General features: G+C 38.8%; 1 protein-coding gene across 1 annotated transcript; it reads left to right on the top strand.

Moving 5' to 3' along the window:
• Positions 1 to 19,356: 19,356 nt before the first annotated feature.
• LOC110950772 (uncharacterized) lies at positions 19,357 to 23,291 on the top strand. Its single transcript, XM_022193541.2, has 2 exons — positions 19,357 to 19,806; positions 22,081 to 23,291. Exons 1-2 carry the CDS (start codon positions 19,465 to 19,467, stop codon positions 22,405 to 22,407), a joined length of 669 nt encoding a protein of 222 aa, XP_022049233.1. The 5' UTR covers positions 19,357 to 19,464; the 3' UTR covers positions 22,408 to 23,291.
• The last annotated feature ends 722 nt before the right edge of the window (positions 23,292 to 24,013 follow it).

Here is a 24,013-nt window from a genome sequence, read left to right as displayed (position 1 = left end):
GATTTTCCATGTTTATTTGCCACAGAATTAACAGAGTTTAGCTGTAATTATTATTCAGTCAGCTACAGCACTGATGAAGAATTTAAACTTTATATTCTGCAATGAATCCACTCTAAAGGCAGTTTCTGCTTGTTTTTTGTTTTGTTTGTTTCAGTTAAATTTTTACTCACTGTGGTCTTTTTTATTTATTGTAATTATATATATGCACCTCTATGGAAACAGTACAGTGGCTAGGAGGAGAAATAACTGAAATGTCTTTTGTGCAGTGTGATTACCTTATAATGCCATTAACCCTGGGAAAAAAAACAAAGAAGAAATTGAAGTTGGATTTATTTAATTATTTATGTTACAAACATGGAAAATTCTGTTTTCAATATGTACAACAATTTAGAAGTGCACACAGATGTTATCAATATTGGAAATGAATAGTGACGCCACATACTATAAATATTGTGCTACTTACATTTGTTTCCTCTCTGTGCAAACGGCCTGCAGTTCAGCACAGTTCACATAAATTCCAGATTTTTGTCGGCCAGCTTCACTGTTCCACCACAAATAGACAATTTGGCCTGTAACTGGCGCTATATAAATAAAATAGAATTGAATTTTATTTATTTATTTTTTGAGAGAATCTGGTTTGGCAAATAATTTTTTAATGGAAAATGGAAAAAAAAAGTAGCAAAAGTAATTTAAGTTACAGTTGCTTCATTTTCCTAAAGAAATACTTTCTATGGATAATTCATTCAAAGACTGTTTAATTTAAAATCTAAATATTCTTTCTCTTTCTTTAGTTTCTCTGACTCCAATAAATTATGTAATTTTGGTAGTGATTTTGTCTTCCAAATCTCTCTGCATGTTTTAAAGTTCAAAAGATTAGTGTCTTTTGAGCTAAATGTCATGACATTTACTTATGAGTTTTTAAATTGCGTAATTGTTTCCCTTTAATGCTTTTTAGCCACATTAGCTCAAAAGCCATTAGACAGGATGAGTGACATTTTGCACAATTATCCAAACTTTACATCACTTGTAAATCACAGTGCTCCCAAAACTGACATTCCCATCATCCTTAGCTGTGTGTAAACATACCCAAAGAAAGTATCTGGGTGACACAAATGGCTGTGTTATTTTGTCGTTGCAGTCGATTTTACAAAGGCACACACCAAACAGACACAGGCATCCGAAAATACACTGAGCCATAGTGAACAAATATAACCATCATATATTTACAGCAGAGCCTATAAATACAAACTGCTTTCTTTAGCTGAGGCGAAAACACAGAAGGAACGACTCCTAGACTGCTGTTTGTGTGTGTCCAGTCCAAGCACACTCCAGATTGCTGCTTGATAGCATGTAGTTAGTGGAAATGGGCACACATAGAGGAGATAATTTGAAAAGGAAGACAGTAAAAGAGAAAGAGAGGAAAGTGAACAAACACCAGCGGAGAAAAAAAGGCAGATCAGAGAACCTCAAATATGCTGGATCTTGATTGTTTTCTCCTCTCTCACCCTCCACAGCAACGAAGGCTGAAGCTGATGGTGGAAACTTCACTTTCAGACTCTTTGTTTTTGGCGCAATCACAGCTGATGACATTTAAACGTAATAAAAGACACTATAAAATGAATTACAGTACTCGGATGCCAAAGTGTGCAACTTCCCAGTTCCGCAGATGTTTTGTAACAGCAGCAAAAATAAATCCGACTATCAGGAAACTGTGGAGGAAAGTACTGAGATACTTGTGCATCATTTGAGTACATTTCTGTTTTGCTAGTCTCACTTTTTCCTGCTACAGTTCAGATGGAAATATTCAGCTTTTTACTCTGCTGTTTTGAAGATTTTACAACCTTTCTGGATTCTCATTATAGCAGTGTGCAGCTAGAGTCAGATTACTATTAGAATGATTTTTCACTCTAAACTTGTTACGTGGTTGTATTTCAGTAAATTTGCAAATGATCCAGCATATGAGCAAAAATTAAAGCTGTGAAAAAAAACAAAGTCTAAAAACTGGAAACGAGTTACTATTAATAATCTAATGATGTCCTATATAATAACGTATCAGTCTGAGAGACCGAATCAGCACTTTAATACTTTACAGCTTATGCTGAAGTAGAATTTTCATGCAGGGCTTTTGTCTGTAATGCAATATTTTACATTGCTTTACCAGTGCCTTTAGTAAAGGATACAAAAGTTTTTTCCACCTGCTGGGAAACATGCAGCTCAGCAAGGAAACACTGTGTGCAAACAGATGGAAGAAATTTCATCAGAAAGTACTGCGACTTTGCAAGAAATTGGCTTAATCTGGTGAACAGGAGGAGTAATGACAGTGACAGTTTATTCAACACACATACAGTTTGGCATGTGAATAACAACAGAGCTCAACATTTTAGGAAAGTAAGCTTAACCCACGTGTCGTCCTGCGGGTCAAAATTGACCCATTTTAAAGTTTGAAAACGTGGAGAAGAAAAGATATTTTCACAGTGAGACTTCTGATGTCCACATTTTCAAGATTTTTGGGAAATCTCTGAACATTTTCTGGTGGAAAAAAAAGAAATGTTTAAAATGTTTCTTAAGAACATTCACTAAAAATCAACCAAAATCCAGTGAATTTCGCTGGATTTTGTTTGATTTTTTTAGTGAATGTTCTTAAGGAAAATATTAGAAGTTGTACTGATATATATGGAATCACTTTAGATATTTTTTTTGGATGATTTTTACTCATTTTTGGAAAATATTTGCAAGAATTGTCTTATTTTTTTAAATAAAACTTTTAAGGGAAACTTTTAAGGAATTATTGGAATCTTCTTCCTGAAGATTTTGCAAATTTTCAGAAATGTGAAGAATTTTTTTTGCTGAATTTTTGGATTTTTTTCAGACAAGGAAACAATATTTTTTGGTGCCGGTAAATGAGGACAACAGGAGGGTTAATGCCTTAGAATATTTGCTTGACTTAGTGCTCATGTGATGGTAAATGATGCATCAGGGTCACAATTGAAGACTGATACCTGCTGCCTCTGGACTGCTACTGAAAATAACAGCTCTCCACTTGCTGTCATTTGGGATTTAATTCAGAAACAAAGCTTACATTTTACACTTTTCTGCAGACAAAGGTGTGTCGTCGCTCTTCGTCACCGTGTCAACATCAGCCAGTGTGTTTGTTTCCAGCGGTGGGCAGCAGCTCTCTGACCACTCCCTCCCTCCTGCTCTCCTCCAATCAGCTCCCACCTCCTTTATCTCCTTTCACCTCCATCCATCCCTCTCCTTCACTCTTTTTTCTTTGCCTTTTGCCTACCTCCATCTCTCCACAGCCCCCCACACTCGCTCAGCAACCCCCCGTCTGTCCTTGAATGAATGCTCTCTGACTAGTGGAACATATGCTGCTGGTTGTTCAATACCCTCCCTCTGAGCGGGGGCGCATCCATGCATGTGTGTGTGTGAATGAGACCGAGAGTGTTGTGGGTGTGCGTTTGTGTGTGTGTGTGCGTGCGTGTGTGTGTGCGTGCGTGTGTGTGTGTGTGTGTGTGTGTTCATTGAAACATATGCCTCCTGTTGCACATCGGCCATCTGTTCCTTGAATGGACTGATGGAGTGCTGCTGTAACCATGACGATAGGCCATTCAGTCAAATAGCCCATCAAACAACCCCTGTGTGTGTATGTGTGTGAGTGTTTGTATGTGTTTATGTTTAGGAATTGACTGGTGGAGTGGAGGAATTCCCACATGTTGATGAAATGAGGTTGACCCTGCAGGACGACCTGCTCCTACTTTATCCCACTTCTCCACTGGCCTCCACAGTCACACGGAGTGTTTTTTTTAATACTGTAGCTGACTGAGGACATTGTCTCCAGGAGACCTGCTAACCCAGTCAGACCATTTACAAATCAGGCAGTAAACAACCCGCAATTTAATCAACAGACAATAAGGAAAACTATTAAGTAAGGACAAAAAATTAGGCGCTTGATTTGTCGTTGTTGATTCCTTTTAATGTGACTCTACACAATAAGAACTAACAAAGTAGTTTTAGTGGAAAAAGTTTTGCTTTTTTTTTGGTCATGTTGGCAAACCCTTTCCAATGATTATTAGTGTGGAAAAAAGAAGCCTATTGTTAACAGACACACTCAGATGGCCGCAGGGCAACAGAGAAGATAAAAATTGAGTTTCAACTGTCTCTAACCACCGCTCTATTCATGTGCGCCCTCAGTCAGACCATTCAGCAGCCCCACCCTCACTAACACACACCCTGCCCCACCCAGCGCAGTGGTCTGCTGGCCATATGTCAGCCCATCTCCTCTGAGACACCTCTCCCGGGACCCCCACTTCTTTTGTATATGTGTGTGTGTGTGTGTGTGTGTGTGTGTCCTCTAATGTGTTTGCCATCTCCTCTCACTATCTCTCCCATCTCCCTCCACTATGCTCAGTAAAAATTGAAGCTGTTAGTCCAGCTGACCACATGACATCTGTGTAGTTTCAATATTTTTTAAAATTCTGGTCTCGGCTGCTGGTGAGGACAAAAACTATTTTCTGCTGTGAGTTTCAGAAGAATAAAAACAGTAGATGTGTTTTAATCTGAGCCTGCTGGGAGCAGCAGCGAGCCCCTGCGGCTTGTTTGCCAGAGTTGCATCACATGGCGCTGATTTCTGGAGACATGACAGTAAGCTCAGAAGTTGGGTTTCAGCGAGTTGTCATGGTGGCGTCTGTGTGTGTGTCTGTCTGCCTCGCTGCAGACGCATTAATGTAAACAGCCACTCAAAAAGAACGTGGAATAAAAGCAGCTTTCCCCCTAATAATCATAAAGTCATGCACGTAATCTCAGATATGGTGTAGACATAGTTTCCTGAGGTCAAATTATTATTTTAAAAATCAGCTGTATTTTCCTCCAACTTGCTTTTCAAAGAACCAATAAACCATTTAGCTTTGGCATCCTTGACAAAGTCCATGTATTCATTTATTTACTTTGACAACAACAAACTCTTTGTAACAGGAACACTATTAGAAAATTGTACCTCTCTGTGTCCACGTGGTGTCAGGCCATGTAGAAAGGTTCAGTGAGCTTTTATAAATGCAGCTGTAACATTTCTGCACAGAAACATACGTAGAGATGTTGGTCAAGATCAACACCTGTAAGGTTTTTGTTGGAAAAGATCATGACAAATGCGTTCTTACACGATGTCTAAATGAAATCTGCGTTAAGTCTTTACTGCAGTAATTTTTTTAGCTCAAGACCTTCAAAATAAAACACAAATCCCACATTCATGAAGCATACAAATGTTGGGCACAGCCAAACACACATGCTGATAGGTCCAAACACAATGACAACACAAAATAACACAACAGTCCAATAATTATAAGATACTTTTGTCTATTAATAGATGGAAATGATAGTGTTGGAGAGTGAAGCTCAGGTATTATATGCTGGAGGGAAAATATTTTCAGTCGTTTCAAAGCAAGTGTGTGTGTGTTTAAAGAAGTGAACATATATCAAGGTAACAAGAGTGTCTCTGCAGGACAAAAACACACAAGGATCCCCCTCTAAAACAACTGGACTGCTGCGTCCTTGTTGTTTGGCAGCCTGAGACTCATTCCATGTTGTGGTGTTTTGTGTTTGAGCCCAAATTATGATCTTGGTTTAATGTCAACCACCAAAATTCTTTCCCATTTTGTTGGTCTCTCACCACTGTCTCCACTATCTAGTAACTCAGACATGGCTTAACTATGTTATTACATTTTCCATAAGAGATACTTTTGTTATTATTAGCGTTAATGCTGATTGGTTGTCACTGAAGAGAACCATACGGTTTGATGCCACAACACAAGAGACAATTGGTTCCTGGTTCCTTCAGCTGAACACAGTGAAACAACTGAATGTCTTGTTTCATCCCCAACAACACGGAAAAACAAATAAGTACATTAAATTATCACAAGACATGCCTGCTTTGTGTTTATGTGACAATGTGTCAGTGGAGGACAGATATAAGGCTTTCTATACTATGTGTATGAATCAAGTTTAATGACATTTGGTGCAATCACCAGAAACTGATGAATCAGTTCACCAAAATCACCAGCTTTGTGAAAAGATGAATGAAATATGCATAAACCATTTTCTAGAGCAGTTGAAAGCCATTAATATGCAAAACCTTAGTGGCATCAAAATCTGTTTTACCAAAACTTCTCTTCAGTGAAATGTAGAACCTGTGAAATTTCTTCTAAAAGCCGATGATGTGCTCTTTGACATGATGTCGAGATGAGATCCAAGTTTTTAATGTTTCCACTGCAGAGTGTTTCCACTCTTCTCATACCTCTGAGTTCATTTGAGCCTTAATGTTTCAGGAAGACGTGTTGTTGACCCACTTGGGTTAAACAATGATTCTGTTTTGACCTTATTTTCAGGGTTTTTCCCATCATTTGTATTACTGATGTTAACTGCAATCACATGCAGATCTGGGAACATGGATACGTTACTAAAAGAGAAGTCAGACTATCGCACAAGTGTTAAAGAAACACCTAAAGGGCAAACATTTGGAGGAGGAAGCAAAGACAAATGGCAAAAATATTAACCAAGCTGATTGTAACTGTTTACAGACCCACTTTCTGGTTCAACTATGACCTGCTATAAATTCCACTTTTGTGCAAACTTTCCGTTTATCTCCAAACGGTCTGGGTGTTTGATCACCTGCCTGCTCGTTTCTTTCTTCATCCAGCTTCCTTGTAAAGCATTCACCCCCATCCCAGCTCTAATGAACTGGAATTATCCCTTTATGACGAATCAAAGACTGACCGAGGTTTTTGAGCCTCTTGGTCCTGCTGGTGTTTGCAGCCTCACCAGAGTCTCTGTGGGTTTAGATACAACTGAGTCCCTCAGGCCTGGTTCTGAAGCTTCTGCTTTCTGTTTCTTGGCTCTGTCTTGAGCAATTTGAAAACCATCTCGGTTGACAGATGCAGGGAAACATACAAGCACACATGATGAACACAATATATCTCTGTGTATGTGGAAGATTGTGCAACAACAGTTGAATCATAAGAAATATTCAGCAAACACAGCCTTACTGACCACAGTATTCTCAACTAGTTATGGTTAACCAGAACGTCCCTCTGCATTCTGTATGTATGCATGCAAAATATAGTAGTGCACCACATCTGGTTGTGAGTGTTTGTGAGTGTTTTAACTCCCATCTCCAGCAGAACCAGACCACCATCCAAATGCTGTTTATTCCTTTCGTCTTCTCTTGATGTCTTTCTTTGTTTTGTTTGCACTTTTCTGACTTGACTCTCACCACTTTCTCTCTTTTTTAATTCCCTTCATCTTCTCTCTCCTTTTATTCTCCTCTTCTGTCTGTATTAAGTAGATCTGTGTGGAATTTAGTGCAGCTGTACATTTCTGTCAATCGGTCCTGCTTCTCTGCAAACACTCGGGTCTTTGGTTCTGCTTTGAGCAAAGAGGTCGACATAATTTATTTTCCGCTGGTTCGACAAAGAAATGTTTGTCTGTGTGTGCCTCAGTATATGGACATGTACAGTATTTGTTTGCACCATGTACAGCATCCTCTGCTTTTTGCTATGCATCATGCAATTATCATTTGCACTACTGTCTTTATATATTCTTTCTAGCTGTAGATTTCTGTATATATTGAGTTAGATTTCATTTTGCTACTATTATTTATTTCCCTCCCTGTTCCTCTTTCTATAGTTTCTTTATTATTATTTTTTATTCTCTTCCTTATTCCTAGGGTGACACCAACAGCCAAAACCAAATTCCTTGTATGTTTTTTACACACTTGGTCATTAAATCTGATTCTGATTCTGCTTCTTCTACCTGTCTGTGTACTTAAAATGAACTTAAAACAGAACAGACCTGCCCACGCAGACAGACTAATTTTAGTTCAGCAGTTCTACCTGTATCTGCTTTTTTTCTGTGAAGTCCTTTAAACAGTGAGCTGCAGTGTGCGTGCAGTGTGCGCTGACGTACAGACTGCTCCCATCTGCTGCTATTTTATGTTTGTCCTAATGATGAACAAAAACCCCTCCATTGTTTTGTCTCTTACTGTGAGAGAGTCATCTCTGCAGATGTCTGTGGGTTCAGCTCCCACAGTTGTAATCCACTATGGATGTGAGTACTTTAAGTGTGGTCGGCAGAATCTTTTGGCTGTTGTGGAAAAAGTCACTAAAATCTGGAACCTGAAAATGATTATAATGTAAGCATTTTATTAGTAGCATTACTATCAAAACATTTCTTCCTGTAAAATATGAAAAACGTGTTTAATCATTAGTGGTTGAGCATGCAATAAAGATTTAAGATTTAAATAATCCAAAAGTTTATTAGCTTATTACATTATTAGAGTGCTTATTATCTAATTTGCATGTAAATCTAAATACTTACAGTGTTTGGTACCAACTGCATTTACAACATTATGGAATAAAACACATAAAATCCCCCAAATGGAAAAACTTTAACTCTACTCTCTGGCTTAGTTAACATCCAAAGATCCACTTTTTGACCCATTAATATGCTCCCAAATGCCACCGGTAGAAAGAAACACTTCAACATTAAGGGAAAAGTACCGTTTTGTTTTGTTACTGAGACTGATGTGAAAAGATTGATAACATTTCTGCAGTCTAAATTGAAGTTCCAACTAGCTTAGACTGGCATAGAGACCAGAAACAACTCAGAAAACTGATTGTTTGGCTTTTGGACAAATCCACCAGACAGGTTTGTAATGTGTTTATCCATGAGGTAGGTGGATTTTGCAACTGGTGGTTAAACTAAACTGCCTGTAACTAGATACAGTATTTATTTTACAAACATGAAAGCTGAATCTATGTGCTCATACACTCTTAGCAAGAAATCAAACGGGCATATTTCCAGCACTATTCTTGTACACACCTCACACACATCTAAGAATTTTCTGAGCTTCAGCCACAGTGGTGTCCATATAAAGTCCTTATTGGCATTAGACTTACTTTAATTAATGCCCGAAGTACTGTTCATCTTTATGTGTGTCTATAAATTGTTATTAAAAGAGCCCGCATTTGAATTTAGCTACATTTTGCATGTTAAAGTAAGCACATACTCATTTAAGAAAAAAATCAATGATTCATTTCAGCTAAAAATCCTCTTTGAATTGTAGCATTGTAGACAAAACTGTGTGGTTATATTTATGTATGTATGTATTTATTTTAACTATGATAGACCTGAGGAAAAGCACCACACATGGATTTTGTTTTGCTGTGGATTTTCCCTTTAAATAGATCATCAGTTGCATACCTATGTTGCCCCCCCCCCCCCCCCCCCCATGCTTGAAACTACCATGCCTGTTCCACTCCTCAATGGCATTCATGTGTTAATGCATGAATCATGACACTTCGACTTGGTGCTTCTCTTTCTTCCTTTCCTTTGCTCTCATTCATATCTCTCTGTCTTTCAGTAACGGTTTAAGCCTCCACAGATGACTCTGCTCTGGGACTTCCTCTGAAGTGCTGATGGGTCACATGCATGACGCTCAGGTTAACAAGCAGGCAGGTTGTGGAGGTGAGCATGAGGGGTCACGGTCAGAGGTCAGGATAACAGGGAAATCCCACAGCTCAATGCAGGGTCGCTCGTCCTCCGGTGGGATGATGACTTCAGAAATCTGCTTTGATCCGCTGCTCATCTGAAACACTTCTTTTTCTAAAGGTGACAGATCAGTATTGATACATATTCTGCTGTCTGGCTGCTGTTTTCTCCTGGTTTCGCCTTGTTTTCGGGCTCTGTCAGTCATCTTTTCTTTAGATTTACAGGATTTGCCATGACAAGACAAACAGAATAAGACCAATTTTCATCCTGTTTATGCCAAACTGTGAGCAACAGGTATATTTTTATACAACAGCAGTCATTCTCTAAATTATGTGCACTGCTTTTACTACACAAATGATTAGAGTAAATATAAGAATGACTAACTGACTGGTCACTGACTCTAGACATACAGATGATCTGAAACTGAGAATTATTGACTAAGCATTGACTTTATCTTGGGCTAGCTGTCCATAAAACTCTCCTGTCTGCTTTCTGTAGTTTAAAATGTTATTGCTGCCAGTCAGTCTACACGGTAGCAGTTCAAGTGGTTGTGAAAGTGAACACGGTACTCAATGAAACAGGCCACAAAACATGACAAGCATTTCTTTATTAGTCATTGATCAGAGAGAAAAAATGGGAAAGCAGCACTTTAACTGACATCTTAAAGTCTGTCACACCACAGTGGCGTCTTCCTCTGTGTAAATCACGGTCATGGCTGTAAATGCCTCACTGGAAACTCTTTGATCACAGTGGAAAAAATGTGCTTCTGTGTGTGTGTGTGTCTACATCTGAGCGGTGGGTGCAACCTGCCGGGTCGTGTTTTTCCTACTGTACACATGGGCAGCTTTAGGAGACAGCTTTATGAGTTCAGGAGTCACACTGGCTAAATTAGATTGAAAGCTCCACCATAAACAATGTACTGTGTTGTACTCCATGTTTTACAGCAACCACACCAGGTGGTGGGGCTTCCAGACACAGTGGGTGCAAACTGCTTCCTGTTCAGCATCCAAAATCAAAAGCAAACACGCAGATATACAAAATCAGGTTGCAAATGCATCATTTTCAAATGTATGACTCAAAAATACTTGTGGAGGGTCTAATGAACACATAAACAGAAACTCACCACAAACCCGCGCTGTGTCTGTGTGGTGGGGTGGGGGGTGGGGGGGTGGGGGGTAACAGCCCAGTATAAAAGCTGGTAGCTCTTCAGCAGGTACATGTCAGCTCATCCTGCTCTTTGATAAGGACAGACACTTCCCTTTAGCATGGGACTGACAACGCACACACACCTTCCTTTGTACTGCCATACAGTCAGCAGTGGAAGATGTAACAGATCTGTTACTTGAGTAAAAGTAGTAAAACTACACTGTGAAAATACTGCAACTCTTTCCCCTCGTATTATCCTGTGGGTCAAAACTGACACATTTTAAAGTCTGAAAATGCGGATTTTTTTTAATTATTATTTTCACTGTGAAACTTCTGATGTCCACATTTTCAAAATTTGCTGTATTTTGTTTGATTTTTTTGTGAATATATATTCTTAAAGAAAATATTAGAAGTTTTAATGATACACATGTAATCACTTTAGATATTTTTAGGATTTTGTTGGAAGATTTTTACTCATTTTTTAAAAATATTTACGAGAATTTTTTTGCCAAATTTGGGGGATTTTTTTTAAAATAAAACTTTGAAGGGAAACTTTTAAGTAATTATTGGAATTTTCTTCCTGAAGGTTTTGCAAATTTTCAGAAATTTGGGGATTTTTTTTTTGCCGAATTTTTGGATTATTTTCAGACAGGAAACAATATTTTTTGGTGCTTGTAAAGTATTAAGTCAAAATATTCAATGTGCAGTAAACTTTCAGTGTCAGTGTTTACCTGTTATAACTGATGTACGATGCATTATATTGCTGTAAATAGAGTTGATTTTACCTACGTTATACACTACAGGGTAGTTTAATTCACACAGTGAATCATATTCTAAAACACTATCATATGATTGTAGTGTCGGTGCCCAATAAGAACTATATTTCTCTAAAAAAAACATCAACATTTATTGAGTTGATGCAAATAGTCCTGTTCTCAGCTTTATAAAATTTGTGCATTTTTCAGTTAAACCAAGACGGTTTTAAAAAATATCTTTAGAAGAAGCTGCACTTTTCATAAGGGGAACATTTTGTCTTTCAATTTAGCAGAAACATTTTAATTCAAAAATCCCAAATTTGGAGCCACACATTTTTCACTGGAATCAAAGGATGTAAAAATAGTCATCTGAAAAGTAACCAGTAACTAAAGCTTACCTACAAATGTAATGGAATAGAATGTCAAGACATCAGATGTGCAACTGAGTGGAAACAGAAAGAAGAGGAAACTGGAAAAAAGCCAAATCAAGTACAAGGACCTTGAATTTGTAATAATTATGCTGGAATTTCATTCAGTCACTGGATACTTCTGTGGTCCAAACCAAGCTGGAAATTTTGAAAATGCATCATGTTGCTCTTCAGCTCACATTTATAAGGTGGTTTTTTCCACATCCAAAAAAGATGACTTCAACTCTTGAAATTACAGGTAGTATTTAAGCAAATAATTATTCATAAAAAAATATGAAAAAACATGTCAAGGTGAAGTCAGCCGTAACTTAAACCCCTCTGACCCACATCATAAGTGATAGCTGAGACAAAGACATGCAGCTTTCTGCCTCTCCCAGACTCATATCTCTGCCTCACCAGCATGATAATGCTGCGTGTACAAGAAGGTCTGTGTGAAAAAGAGATCCAGAGTTAATGAGAGAGTCAAAATGACTGACAATACTCACACCCAGAAGATGAGTAAGATGTGGGGCAAGGCACAAGAAAGGAAGAAGCAAGTCTCACAGAAGCCTTAAATAGTACAAATGAATCCTAGTCTCTCTTTAGCATGGATCCGCCAAAAGGAACAGGATGTGTGTGTGACAGAGAGTTTAAAGGATTGGCACATTGACAGCACAGTTTCATCACCCTCCTACAGTGAGAGCGTTGGAGGTTTAACTCGACTCCTCAGATGTTCTCATCATTATCAGACATGTTCATTACTTCAGCGTCAAAATGTGATCGATGAAGTAATGTGTTGTGGACCAGGATGATATGAAATGTCCTTCACCCTGGGTTATACACAGCCAGTAAAACATCCGCATGAACTCCTCTGAGCTGGAGCGGACAGCAACAGATCCTGAACTGATGACGCAGCAGTTATTGGAGCCCAGTGGGTATGTATGTGTGTTACAGAAAGGAGTCACAGCCTCAAATACAAGCGAAGCAACGTCATAATAACAGTAATAAACCCCTTCACTGAAAACATTGATGCAAAATAGTAATTTAATGTGTTTTGCAAGGAAATGTCACAGAACAGAAGGAATCCAGTTTGACAAAATAATGGCAGCCGTGACAGTGAAACGATGATTCCTGTGGTTTTTGCGTTTCGGTCTATTAGCTGTGAATCTCATGCAATCTGAGGACGAGTGCTGAACATTTCAAAAAAGCACTTCCTCGTAGCCATCAGGTCATCCAGTTTAACCTACTTTTGACTGAAGACATCAGAACATACACTGACCAGCCACATTATGACCACTGCCAGGTGAAGTGAATTGATCATCTTGTCATAATGCGATGCTTTGCTGGGAAACCTTGAGTCCTGACATTCATGTATACGTGATATACCACCCAACCCTCCCACTCCTCATGGCAACAGCAGTTCTTGATGCCCGTTGCCACCTTCAGCAGGACAACGCACCCCAACACACCGCAAAGAAGTGCTCAGGAGGATATGACAGGGCTAAAGAGTTCACTGGTCCTGTGCACATGTTCCACTAGGTCAGAGAAGTTTTAGCAGCACAAAGGGGGCCAACACAATATCAGGCAGATGGTCATAATGTTTTCCCTGATTGGTGTATGAGCGTGCATTGCTTTGGTGCAAAAAAGGGCCAGTGCAAATCACCTGAGTATATATGATGATTATTATTGTCCAGGTTTGATTTCATGACAACATAACTTGCACAATGCAGCTTGGCAAACATGAGATTTACGATACTGATGTTCTGTGAATACCTCACTAAGAAAGAGTCCCTGCTCAAGACTGCATCTCTGTGTTTAAAAGTTACGTAAAGTTTTTGACATTAATGGGAATAAAGCTATCAATGCTGACTCTATCTTTCATCATAGACCTCTCTCTCTCTCTCTCTCTCTGTCTCTCTCTGTCTCTCTCTGTTTTAGTTACAGGATCATCTCCTATCGTCAATGAGGTGTGAACCCCAGACTTCTCACGCCCCCCCCACCCCGCCTTTACACCAGCCCAGGTGTCAAAGCCCCCACTGAGGTGACACTTATCACTGCTCTGGGAAAGAGCTGCTCTGCAACAACACACACATGAAGATACCAGAGGATGACTCGGGTTGGAAAATGCCATCCCTTCTCACCAGATATTAAGATTATCAGGTCTAGACAAGGCATGATGAAACCACTGTGTTTCCTTGACAACACCTTGACGACCAGGAGGGCAGCTCTGGGTGCAGATTTGTCTCATTTACATCATCCTGCTGCTCGTAGTGGCTCAGCACGGTGGGCCTAACACTGACTCACAGATTTATCTTCAACTACCTGACTGGTGTCTGTTTTTAGGCGCCGTATCTTGCTCTGCTCTCCCCCCTCCTTTTCCTCTACAGATAAATATGTCACTCTCACTGCAGATGATGTGTGTGACTGAGAGAAAGTGTGTGTCCAGACAATCTGGGATGTTGAGTCACTCACTGTAGGGACGATAACACAGCAGACAAACAGCATTACGACCACAAAACCTTCGCGTTTTATCAAGGCTGTGGCAGACGTGGTGAATACACACTTTCTGGGGTAATATTTTGTTATTTTGAACTTAACGGAAAGCTACGGGTTCACCATGCAACAGGAAACTTCATCAGGGCACTGAGGACAAGCATTCAAACAGCAGAGTACAGAGTATAAACATTTGTGGAGGACAGTAGCCAAATGTTTATAGGAATGACCTCGTGACCAGAAGGTCAGCGGTTCAAATTCCTGGACCGCTTGGCAGGCAGCAAGAGGCTGAGGCACAGCAACTCCCATCGAGATGCTGTGGAGCAAGGCAGCATTCAGGGGCTGCAGTGGATCTGTGTATCAATAGTACACTGCTTTATGAGGTTCTTGGAGCATGTCAGATGCTAAAATGCTCCAAACAAATAATAGCGTCTCTCTGTCAGTCAAAGGAAATAAAATACATCTGTATTCACCGGCATGATTTGTCAAAAACAACAACTTCATTTGTATAGCACCTTCCAAAACACACAAAGTGCTTTACATTAAAAGCACATAAGACTAAACAATTCAAGTTAAAATCAGTAAGATCCCCCCCAAAAAAACAAACAAACAGTGAAATCATAGAAATAAAAGCAGCTGTAAAGAAAAGGCCATGAGGTAAAACTTAGTTTTAAGAAGAGATTTTAAAGAGTATATTGAGTTCCAGAGCTTGAGGGTCCTAACAGCAAAAGCTTGGTCATCTTTAGTGACTAAACAGGACTAAAGAACCATCAGAAGGGCCCTGCCGGTGGAGCTCAGGTTCATAAGGAATTAGCAGTTCTCAGATGTAGGCAGGAGCCTGGCCTTAAAAAGCAAGCTTTAAAAGCAAGCAGTAAAATCTTAAAATCCATTTTAAAATCAAAGGTAGCCAGGGAAAAAAACGTTATAAAGTGAATACTTCTGTAATAGAATTTGCAAAATGGAAATATGTGAGAATCAAATTCTATAAAACCATCCCTTCATCAGGCTATAATGTCAAAGTGGTTTCTTTGCTACTCTGAGCTGCTTTGAGGTGAGTTGAGTTTCTTTGGCTCCCTCTAGTTAACTGTTTCTGCACGTGTTTGCAAAACGTACAGACCTGTTGCTGAGTGTTTGTTTTGCTGTCTTGACTGCAAGCTGTATCCTATAATATGACGGAGACGTTTGTCACAGCAGATGAATATGATGACTGTTTTTGCACCAGACATCCCAAAACAACTTCAGTCATCATATTAGAGCGAGTTATGGAGATATATGCATCTTGTTTGAGGCTTCTTTGAATCTCACACTGGTTCTTCTTTAGAAACAGGGATTATGTGCGATATATTGGCACTTTATTTCTGTTCACCTAGCTAAAATCATGCAGCTTCCATTTGTTTATTTGTTTTTGGGTGAGCTCTCCAGAGGAAAGCTTGTGGCTGCAGATCGTGCAGGAACATGAATGCTCTGCTTCTCTCTTGTGGATTTGGACTCTCTGTAACAATCACTGCAGGGGAGACAAGCAGATCTGCTGAAAATGTTCATGCATGAGTGGATTTAGCTGCTTGATTTCTCCAAAAGTCAAAAGAGACAACCATATTTTAAATAATTTTAGTGGTTTTATATAGTCTAATATCCCTGAGATCCTCGAAAGGACAAAGCTGGTATAACTAATGGGTGATGGGTGTACATAATGTTACATTTCAAAGATGATTTTCATACAGATTTACTGGAGCGATTGCAGTCCCTCGGAACATTTCTGAAAAAAGCAGCTGCAGCTATTTGTCTTGAGCTGTTTTTGTATCAACAAGAGCAACAACTCTCCATGTTAATCTTAAATCAAACCGGTAAATGTATCTTGTGCTGTCTATATAATCAGTGTTGTTCCTTTAAATTAAGGTGTCTTGACTTTTTAGGATCCCTGTAATAACATGTTGCCACCTCTCATGTAGGTAGTCTAGACAGCCGTGCTATAATAGTCATTGTAACAGGGTGTGCAATCACATGTGACATCCCGATGATAATAGCTGATGTCCTCGTAATTGGTGTTATCCACCGAGCTGTCCCTGTAATCTGTGCTGTCCCACATGAGGAGTCTTCCAGGTGACACTCAGACCGCCTCCAGCAGAGAAGACGTTTGATCTGTCACTACTCTGCACTGTCGCCTTCACATGTAAATGAAATCTGATGCAAGGAGCAATCACACCTGCCTTGAGTCTTGATGTGGTTACCATTTAAAATGATTTAAATTAGCCTTCTTTTAAATTCTGGCCTTTGATAAGCACATGCTGCCACACACCAGAAGATCCAAACCTCACTGCTGCATTAATATCCGAACATGAAAGTTTGTGCAGCAAGTGGTTGCATGTTTGCTGTCATAATTGTGGTTATTGTCACACAAATACAAGTCTGGGTGAAATAAGTGACAGAGACATTTTTAAAAGCAGCTTACACAAAGAATAAAAGTCACACTCCACTCTGATGATTTACTGCAATGACCATCTACATTTTTCAACGGTATTTTCTACATGTGTAGAAAACATGCACTTAAAAAGCCACCGGCCACCTGATAGCAATTGTGTCAGTTATGAGGCTTTCACCATAAACATCCATTCTGGTGTGTTTTTACCACTACTAAGTTTCAGTAGCATGGATACAAATATTTTAAAACCCAAAAGACACATATGCTGAGGAAAAAAAAAAATCTCCAAAACATTATGGACAATCAGAGCCCAAAACACTCAGCCACATGCATGATTTATTGCCCTTTAACTTTACTTTCAAAAGAGATGTCAGTTTAAATTATTTTTATATGCAGGATAGTAAAAAGCTTAACCAGAGCTAAATGATGCTGAACCATATCAACCATTCACAGTGCTAATGAAAAAGTAGAGATGTGAAGGAAAGAGCAAATACGCCATCTAGGGCAGACAGTGAGGAAACACAGCTGAATAAAAGTCTGTAGCAACAATCATAAGCCTGTCATTTATAAGTTAGATTGCAGCTTATATCTTGACACAGACATTCGTAATCACACACATAGTAAAAAGTGTTTGCACGGTTTAAACTAAAATTTTTGCACACACATCAAGGATTTTCCACAAGGAGTCATTCACTGCTTGTTGGAATTTAGTGCACAAAAAACAAACTGGGAAAGAAACTGTCTGTAAATCTGGCAGTCCAAATGATCACAAACAATTTCATTGTTTGTCTATTTTATTGTTATTTTAGTTTTGCCGTGTCCACATTAGAGTCCTGCATTATTACATACCTAACATTTTCAATTCAAGTCAGTTCCAGCACCAATTTACGACATCTCAAGACACTTCACATAGGAGTACTTGTACTCTGTGCAATGACAATAAAGTTGAATCCAATCCAATCTGTTCTAATCTAAGGTGAAGGCCTCATGATATTGCACTAGAGAGAAGCCCAGCAACTCCAAAGGCTCCCTTGAGTAGCTCTTTGGTGACAGAGGGAAGAAAAAACTCTCCCCTTTGACAGGAAGAAGTGATCATTTCACATGGAAAAATTGCCAGATCCAAAGCACAGCTGATGTTTTTCATTCATGTATATGGTGAGCTTGTCAGACAACATTACGGTTATAAAATCTGTATTTCAGCAGCAGCTTTGGAAGTGATTGATAGGTAACATGTAGTCTTAATGGGGTGTGTTGTAGTCTGACAACTAAAACTGAGAATTATGTAAATGAGAAAAGCTTTATTGGGAGTTCAAGCTGCATTGAACTACAGTATATGTGAGCACAGAACGTGCGAGAGAAGCAAATAGATACAAAACGCAGTTGAGTTTAGGTTTCATCAAAGCACAACAGCACAAAAACATCCAGTCCATGTTTCTTGGTTGCAAATTGCTCTCAAAGTTTCCCCCATCTTTCAGTGTCTGTCAGCTTTACCATTTCCACAGGGCACACGATCAAAGCCAGTGGTCATGTTATGTATACATTAACTGCACAGGACCAAGGATTTTGCCCGTAAATGTGGTGAAATTGCCATCAATAATAAAAACTAATCGGCTGGGTCGTCAGCAAATCAAACACTGAAAGTGCATGAAGATTATTGAGCTCACTCTTGCAGAACCTGAATCTCTGCTGTTTGTTGTCATGCTTGTTTTTCTCACAGTCTTATGGGCTCCTTTTGTATATTGTATATATTTATACTTTTTTAAATCTTTGTATTATTTGTACTTAGCACCACAAGAGTTTTAGAGTTTCCTGTTGTCCTCATTTATGGGCGCCCAAAAATATTTTCTTGTCTGAAAAAATCCAAAACTTCAGTAAAAAATTACCCAAATTTCTGAAAATTTGCAAAACCTTCAGGAAGAATATTCCAATAATTCCTTAAGTTTCCCCAAAAAGTTTTATTTAAAAAAAATCCCTCAAATTTGGCAAGTAAATTCTTGTAAATTTTTTTTTAAATGAGTAAAAATCTTCCCAAAAAATCCTAAAAATATCTAAAGTGATTAGATACAGATCAGTAAAACTTATATTTTCTTTAAGAATGTTCACTTAAAAACCGTTTTTATGTGAATGTTCTTCAGAAACATTTTTAACATGTCTTTTTTCCACCAAAAAATGGTTAAGATTTCCCAAAAATGTTGAAAATGTGGACATCAGAAGTTTCACTGTGAAAATATTTTTTTTCCCCACATTTCGAAACTTTAAAACGGGTTAACAACACGAGGGTTAATTTTGCTGTACATTGTGTGTATGACAACAAAAAGCATTCTATTCTATTCTAATATTTAATGTGCTTTACATTTAGCAGCTCTAGTGAGTTAATAAACCTAGTTGACTGAGGCAACTACTCAGGTAAGCTTTTGTTTTTCCAAGTTTATTAAAACCACAAAGCACAATAAAAAACAGATTATCATTATATGTAGCCTTTAAATAGAAGTATTATGTAATATATATTAACAAAATTTTCTTATTTTCATAGTTCCAAATAAATTATCTTTTAAAAACGCAAAAAACTTTAACTGGCTCTTATTTTGAAACTGCGCTGCTCTGTACTTCCTCTTGTCGACCTGCGGCTGCGGAGGAAACCGAACCGAGCTCGCTGTCTGCCGACGAAGAGACTTCGCTGTGAGAAAAACCCTCAGAAAACAACATGAACGCCACAGAAAAGAAGCTGGCGGACTTGATGCGGCAACACCCGAACCTTTACGACCCGAGCCGGCGGGACTACAAGGAAACGATAAGGGGACACGCGTCGTGGAGGGAGATCGCGGACGCCATGGGGAAGTCTGAGGAGGAGGTGAAGCTCAAGTGGAAAAATCTGCGCGACAAGTTCGTCAAAGCGAAGAAGCGACTGGCCAAGAGAAACTCCCCCCTGCCGGACGACGACGAGAACCCGCTGGAGAGGCCCGTCCCGGTGCTGTTCAACCAGCTGGCCTGGCTCAGCGACTATGTGAAGCCCAGACTGGATAGAAGTCTGGGGGAAGCCGAGGAGGTGAGACTGTCTGTCCTTCATTAGGTTCAACGTGTTCAAGTGTGTTAGCTTAGCATCGTTAGCTAACTGTTGCTAACTTTTGAAGGCTCATTCAAACAGCCACTTACTTCTACCTCACACGGTGATAAATCTAATATTATATTTTTTCCTCAAAGCTAAACATCACTTTGTGTGTTTCTTTTACAAATTAAATATGTGTATACATCAACACCATCACCGCTGCCTCTCACAAGGTTCAGCTTTTCAACTTAAAAGCAGACCATAGTTCACCAGCTGACTGTAGGTGGAGCAGTCATTATTGTTGTATTTATAACAGAACCTGTCAGAAACTGGATTTTTTAAAGGTTAAATTGGATTTTTTTTAAATAGTAATCTATACATCTCCAATTAGTCATTATAAATAACTATACATTTTTAGTAAGACAGCTTTAAGGTCTCTTATTGCAGAAATCAATTTTTTGTTGCAGTCTGACATAGTCTCCTTGTCATTATGCTATAGGTGGTCTGGCTTGTTTGTACACTGCCCGGCCAAAAATAGGTCGCACACACTAATATTTTGTTATTATTTTGTTCCTTGAGCTTTGAGTGTGGCACTCATTCGCTGTGGCATTGTTTCGATAAGCTTCTGCAATGTCACAGCATTTATTTCTGCCCAGAGCTGCATTAATTTTTCACCACGATCTTGTATTGATGATGGGAGTGTCAGAGCACTGTGCAAAGTCTTCCCCACACAGACCAAAGATTATCAGTGGAGCTATTGATGTAAAGACCTGGTCATTCAGTCATTCAGCAATTTCACACATTACAGTGTTGAGGAAACACTGAAGCCTCGTCCTTTACTTTGCCCGCTCTGAAGGCGATGATTGGTATAAAAAAAAAAAAAACAGAGGCACTATTTCCCCTTTTGCCTAATGATGTGATGCAGGCAGACCACTACATTTTATTGCACGATACAAATCTTCTGCAAAACTTTAAATTTTCAGTGTGGGAGGTTGCAAGCCCAGAGGAAATGTCAAAGAATGTCAGTACCTGACTTATACCCACAATCTGCATCCAGTGAGTCAGGTTGTGGGTGTTGCAAACTCCAATATATAAAGTAAAAGCTGTACAAATATGAAAATGTTTACTTCCGCCATTCTTTAAGCCCACGCCACAACTCTGTAGTCTGTCAGATTTTAGACACCAGTGAGAATTTTGCTGGCCTGCTGACTGAATTGTCATCTAGCTCAAAGTTTGTATCATTTTGCCCTTTCACTGCCCACTACTAGTGAACTGAGTCTGATGTAGCAGCATTCTTGAAGTCTGCCAAGTGTGTTTAACTTCTCGAACTGCTTCTGCTACTCAAGTGTTTCAGCCACGAGGAAAGCACTTCAAACGGGAGAATGAACACAAGTCCTGGTCTCACACATTCACGTCTGAGCTAAAAAAAAACTGAAAGAAACATTCTGGGGACATGTGAGACTTCTTCTAATGTCCTCAATGGGAACACAATATGGGACCTTTGAAGACCTTGTGTGTCGATGCTACACACAAACACAGGTGATTTCGCTTGTTTGACTAATTCTTCCTCGTGTGTAGATGTGAACAGACTGTGGTCTGAGGAGCAGGTTTAGCTGGAAACACCCGTGGGTGTGTGCACATAGCCTCTATATTTGGCAAAGATAGGTTTTAACATGTCTCAGCTCTTTGCTCTTTGGCTGCAAAATAAAGTGGAGACAGCAGAGTTTCCAAAAATAACAGTTTTATTCTAACAAAAAAGTGGCTTAAGTCAGTACTTAGGGGATAAATCGCAAAGCCTTGAGATCATGGTAATCTTATGACTCCAGCTATAACACCAGGCAGGACTTTTATCCACACCTCTTAGGTATCGACCGTTAAAAGAATTAAGGCAGTGCACCACCCAAAGACTACTGCAGAGCCAGTGGAGATACAGAGAGGTGTAGCACATGACATGTAGTGAGATGGACAATGTACGAATGCAAGAATGCTTCAGCGTTGCTCTGTGGCAGACACACTATACTGTGTCTAAATTTCCTCAAACATCTCAATGAATCAGTCAGCCTTTGCAAAATATAACACACAAAATAATATGAAATTCCTTCTTTTTAAAATAAACTTTTTGAAATATCCTCCTGTTTTGTTTCCACTTGGAGGATAAGAATAGTGATGAATTCTGATGTGTTTGTGATCACTCAAGAAGCTGAAGCTTTTTATCAGTGTTTGGTTGTCTGCAGTAATCATTAGCTACACATTTGACATTGTTCTGCCACGCAGGTAGCTGGAAGAACAGATGACCTGAAGAAAGAGCGAGATAAAGACGAAAAGTCACAGAACCGTTCCCTGCCTGTTGTCAGTACTAATTGTCACGTGGAGTCCACTCCAGCCAGCCGTCAAGATATGGGAATCTCTCTTAAACGCAAAAGGCAAACAGTTGCAGAAACTGAGATAAGTTCAGCAGATGCCCTCACCAACCTCAGAGATGAAGATGAACTGTTTCTGCTCAGCCTCCTGCCCTCAATGAAGAGGCTCACCATTAAAAAAAGAATGGAGGTGCGGATGAAATTCCAGCAAGTGCTTTATGCTGCAGAGTTTGAGGACTAAAGAGCTCAAAATGCACTAAAGATTGGTAGGTGGTGTTCCATATTTGCAGCAATTCTGAAACATTCAGTGTGTAAATAGAATTTTTCTAACCATTTTAACTGTTAATATTTATTTTTGCATCAATATCACTCTGAGAATATACCACAATATTGATCTTTAGCATTTCCTGTTGTGAGAGTTGATCATGCATTTAATACAGAGAAGTGTCTGTTGTTTTGAAGGTAGCAATGGAGACACTTTTTTATTTATTACTTTTTCTAAAATTGGAGTAAACACATTTGAGATGTGCAGTAAATTCTAATGCAGTCAAATACAGTACAGCGGTCCTATAATGTCTTTTTTAAAGCTCATGATCTGCAAAAGTTGATGCTGTATGTTGGGATATTGTTGAATTTGACTGCATTATATGAAAATATGTTAATTTATGTAGTGAACTTAAAGTAATAACAAAACAGAAAATTAATTTTGAGCCACAGGCTGTTGAAATTTTCTACTTTTATATTCATAGATGAAAACACAAATGCTATAATTACAGTTTGAAAGTCTTTGTCGAGCACAGTTCATTGGGTTACTGTTGCCAGATAAAGTCTGATTACTGATTGATTGCACTGTACTAACTCATAATAAAAAAAACAACAACAAAGCAAAATACATTAGCATTTTTAAGTGAAGGAAAATATGAATGCAGCTGTTTCCTCTAATTTTCCACCATGTTCATCACAAAATCACTCTACTTTCCAAAGTTGCCTGATTATTTAAAAAAAAAAATTACTGATGAAACAGAGCTCACAGTCTGTACAGAAATAACTTTTCTTTATCTTTCTGAGAAGTCATTTCTACTGTATATATTTTACAAATAAAATTTTTGTTGTTCCAGAAAAATAGTTTTTGCTTCCTGTTATTTTTGCACAACTTTCTGATCATAACCAACTAGTAACAAATTGAGTTACTTTAAAGTTCTCTTTGCACCAGTGTTAGTGTTAGAGACAGAGGAGAAACCAGGGATCTATTTGCAGTTAAACATGTTAGCTTTTTAATCAAACTCCTCAATTAGGCAATACATTTGGGTCTCTGATCTGATAATAAAGTATCTATCTATCTATCTATCTATCTATCTATCTATCTAGTCACAGATTAAACGCAATACGTATGAATGTATATGTACATATTTTATGATAAAAATGCAGTTTGCAGCTTTAAATGTTTGCATTTTTATTCTTCATGCATGTGTACAAATATATTTTCTGCTCATTTTGTGCACTGGCTTGTAGAGAAGTAGTCTTCTTGTATTTCACAGAGCACTCTGTAGCTGCAGTGATTCTATTTCATTCTCTTAGCTGCTAAGTCATTCACTTTCAAACACAGCCAATCGCTTTTCTGCACCAACAAAGTCTGTCCTCTACATCCAGCCACTGATTGGATAGGAACAGAATAGACCCTCCTCTTTTGTGTTCTGCTTTCAGAAATCACAATTTGTGTCTTTTCATTCATATCTTCATGAATTTCATTCATTTATTTGGGCTTTATGCTAAATTATGGTGGTATGAGAGAGTCCAAGTAAGTGCTTCTGTTTCGTTACTCTCTTCTGTGAGTGTGTTTTCATTCT

The sequence above is a fragment of the Acanthochromis polyacanthus genome, chromosome 2 (genome assembly GCF_021347895.1).
Source record: "Acanthochromis polyacanthus isolate Apoly-LR-REF ecotype Palm Island chromosome 2, KAUST_Apoly_ChrSc, whole genome shotgun sequence".
Classification (NCBI taxonomy): Eukaryota; Metazoa; Chordata; class Actinopteri; family Pomacentridae; genus Acanthochromis; species Acanthochromis polyacanthus.
The sequence above is the reverse complement of the archived record's forward strand: the minus strand, read 5'-3'. Positions and strand labels throughout refer to the sequence as shown.

What these genes read in the sequence shown, in the direction of transcription:
- LOC110950772 (XM_022193541.2), top strand. Translation starts at nt 19,465, where the DNA reads ATGAACGCCACAGAAAAGAAGCTGGCGGACTTGATGCGGCAACACCCG. An exon ending in GTCTGGGGGAAGCCGAGGAG is followed by an intron (nt 19,807 to 22,080) that starts GTGAGACTGTCT and finishes TCTGCCACGCAG; the next exon opens with GTAGCTGGAAGAACAGATGA.